Raw genomic sequence first — 3466 nt, forward strand, 5'->3', positions numbered from 1 at the left:
TCATGGCTATTTAGTCATCAACAAAAAAAATTAACAAAAATGAATACAACTTAATTCTAACAGACATGGACACACATATTAGAAACTGATGGAATTGTTAACATATTTCTTAATGTATTTCCTCTACAACTATGGAACTGAATATAATTGATTGAAAATTTGAACCAAAACCTCGTAACATTAGTGTACAGTTTGATGTTGAGGTTAAATATATAACGATTAGAATGATCATCAGCTGTATGGAATTAGAATAGCAATTATGAAATTAACTATGCTTTATTTTCCATTGAAGTGATAAACTCAAAAAACTTAAAAATATTATTTTTTTAGAGTTATGACACGTTAAATCTTAGAGAAGAAGTGAAACATGGGTAGAATGAAAGTGTACAAGCTATTATAGTGACAGAACAAATACTTTTGAAAAAGTAAATACTTGTTGGTTAAGTAATCATAAACACGCATTCATTAAACATCACAATAAAAACAAACCATAATTAATAAAACAAATTGTAAGCAAAAATTGCAACGCACTTCTTATTATTCACTTGTGTTATTACTATTAGTAGGCAATTGAAACCTACACAAGGGACAAGAATTGCCTATATTCAACCAATCTTGAATACAATCCTTATGAAACATATGCGAACATGACAGACAGACACCAACCTTGAAATCATCGAAACAAATACTACATTTTTCCGCTTCTTCAACCGTTACCATCTTCAATCCCTCAATACAAGATTTAGCCGCAGGAACAAACCTAATATCTTGTTCCATCTCTATTCCCTCTTCCCAACCATACTCCCATTCATCTTCACCATCTTCAATTCCCATATCCTCTTCCCTATACGAACTCCATGAATCTCCATAATCATTTCCACGACGATAATCTTCAGTAGACCTTCTTGATTCATTATCTTCATTTTCTTCTACCTCCATTTCCACATCATCTTCATCTTCATCACCCTCTTTAATATTCCGTGTAACAGAAAAATCAACTCGAATAGAAAGATCTTTCGAGTTCTTATATATCCCATCAACCATCTCATGTACACATTGTGAAATTTCTTGTAGCACCATAGTAAAAGCATCTTCAGGAACATCTATTTCAGAAAGCCATGCTAGAATGATAGCTTTTTGGATCTCTTTATCTTTTGACTCATAACAAAGAACGTAACTTTTAGTTTCACTCAAAGATGGCAACATTTTATCACTTGGAACACTGATAATGGTGTAATTGAATTCTATATTAAGATACGGGTCATTGTCGCATAATGCATCACAATCGATTGAAGGATGTGCGGTACAATAATATTCATCCATGATGAACTTTGTATACTTAAAAATATTGATGTGATCCTAAATTATATAAAGTGACACTCTTGAATTGAATTGTATATATAACTGAATGATTTGGAACTAAATAACAAACTCTCCGTAATAGGTGGAAACTTCCCAAAAAAGATTCATAGTTTGTTGCGAGAATATCTATAAAAAAATCATGTTTTGAATCTTTTATAAAATATTTTTTGAATTTTGAAATGCATTAATTATTTTTTCATTAACATATATATTTTACGATCTATGATAAATATTCAGATATAAAGGCATTAATGAATGAAATACTATAATAGAGATTCTGATATAATTGCGAAGAAATCAATGTACTTGTTTCACAGTATATATGGACTTTTTTTTTAAATAATCATATTTTTTAAATTAATTTCTTAAATAATTATTTTTTTTAAATTTTTTTACCCAAATAACTACATTTCCAAACCGATGCGCCAGATCAACTGCCGCATCAATTTAACATGCATGGAGACGCCAAGATTGTTGGCACATGCATGTGTCTTGATCCCATGCTTCTGGCGCATACATGTGTTTCTGATTATGTGCTTGTGACGCCTAGTCCTTTGGCGCATGAATTGAAAGCTTCATCTATAAATACCTCGCGCATCTCCCATATTTTTTCACACAACCTTTACCCTCAAAACACATTTTCTTTCGTTCTACTTCAATCTCCTTCAATTTTTTTATTTTTAACCATGTCTGAATATATTTATAAGAGAAATACCGATTTAATCTTTTCATCAGCCGCACCGCCGATAAAGATTCGATTTTGGAATATAGATTTGTTAGAACGTCTAAATCGGACGTTGGATCGTTGGTTAGAAGGAGAAATTGCAGATGGTGAAAGGATTAAAAGGATTCAATGGCTTGAGTTCACATTCAACAAAAATGGAGAAGTGCTTGAATGAGTGGATATTAAGACTGATAGAGACATTCGCAAGATGGTGCATAATATGTTCAAAATTGTATTGATGGTTGTAAACGCTTAGTTATAGTAATGGTATTTTAATTGTTGTATTTGTTTGTGTTGTTGTTTATGTATTACTTGTGTGTTGAATGTGTTGTATTTGTTTGTGATGATATTTCCTCACAAAGTTATCATATGAAATAATTTTTTTTATATATTATAAAAGAGGTACATGTAAAATTATCTTGTTGTGCTCGTTCCAACACTAGGACAGTTAGTACGGTTGTGACCTGACTGACGACATGAGCTACATAATTGAACCATTTTATTCTCCATATTCATTTCGGTTCGAATACGAGTGCTGTTTGGGCGATCCTTTTTCTTTCTTCGCATAACTCCATTGTGCCAGACAATGTCCGCTTGATATGCTGGCCAGTAATCCTCTTTTGCAACTACTAAAAAACTAATTTTGTCAGCATTGGATAAGCTTATGACTTTGTAAACGTCAGATAGTAAGTATGATGGATCCCTTCGAACCTTTGAACATGTCGCAATGACATGGGAGCAGGGTGTACGAAAGACTTGGAACTTTCCGCAGTCGCACCAACCTCTATCTAGTTTCACTTTGTATTGTCCCATCGACATGCCTTCATTGTGATCCATGTGTAAGGGCAAAGATCCCTTGTCCTTATTTTAATGATGTCAAACCTTCTTCGTTCCTCATAATGTGTGCTTTGGATGGTGTCATCATATCATATAATGCATTCATCCTCCAACATGTTCAAAGTATAAGTGAAATGAGTCCATGCATATATGAGCATTTCATAGATGTGAATAATGCACTTGATCATCATTGGTACCTTAGGTTCATAAGAAAATGGTTTGAATTGACCAAAATATCAAAAACTCATTTTTGACAGTTTAAGGATTTTGAGTTGACTCATCCCCTATTTGAGTCGACTCATTGGTTGTTTCATTTGAACCATGTTGCCACGGGTCTGAACAGGTCGAGTCATGAGTCGACTCAACTTTGGAAAAACCTGTTTGAGTTGACTCATCCCCTGTTTAAGTCGACTCATTGGATGTTTCATTTGAACCATGTTGCCACGGGTATGAACAGGTCGAGTCATGAGTCAACTCAACCTGTTTGAGTCAACTCAACTGTGTGAATAGGTCGATTAGTCGCTGTTGGCACTCAATTTTCTA

General features: G+C 33.4%; 1 protein-coding gene across 1 annotated transcript; it reads right to left on the reverse strand.

The window, feature by feature from the left end:
• Positions 1 to 537: 537 nt before the first annotated feature.
• Positions 538 to 1323, reverse strand: LOC127081825 (E3 ubiquitin-protein ligase CIP8-like). The gene has a single exon (XM_051022054.1). It carries the CDS (start codon positions 1321 to 1323, stop codon positions 538 to 540), a length of 786 nt encoding a protein of 261 aa, XP_050878011.1.
• Positions 1324 to 3466: the final 2143 nt, after the last annotated feature.

The sequence above is a fragment of the Lathyrus oleraceus genome, chromosome 5, assembly GCF_024323335.1.
Source record: "Lathyrus oleraceus cultivar Zhongwan6 chromosome 5, CAAS_Psat_ZW6_1.0, whole genome shotgun sequence".
Taxonomy (NCBI): Eukaryota; Viridiplantae; Streptophyta; class Magnoliopsida; order Fabales; family Fabaceae; genus Lathyrus; species Lathyrus oleraceus.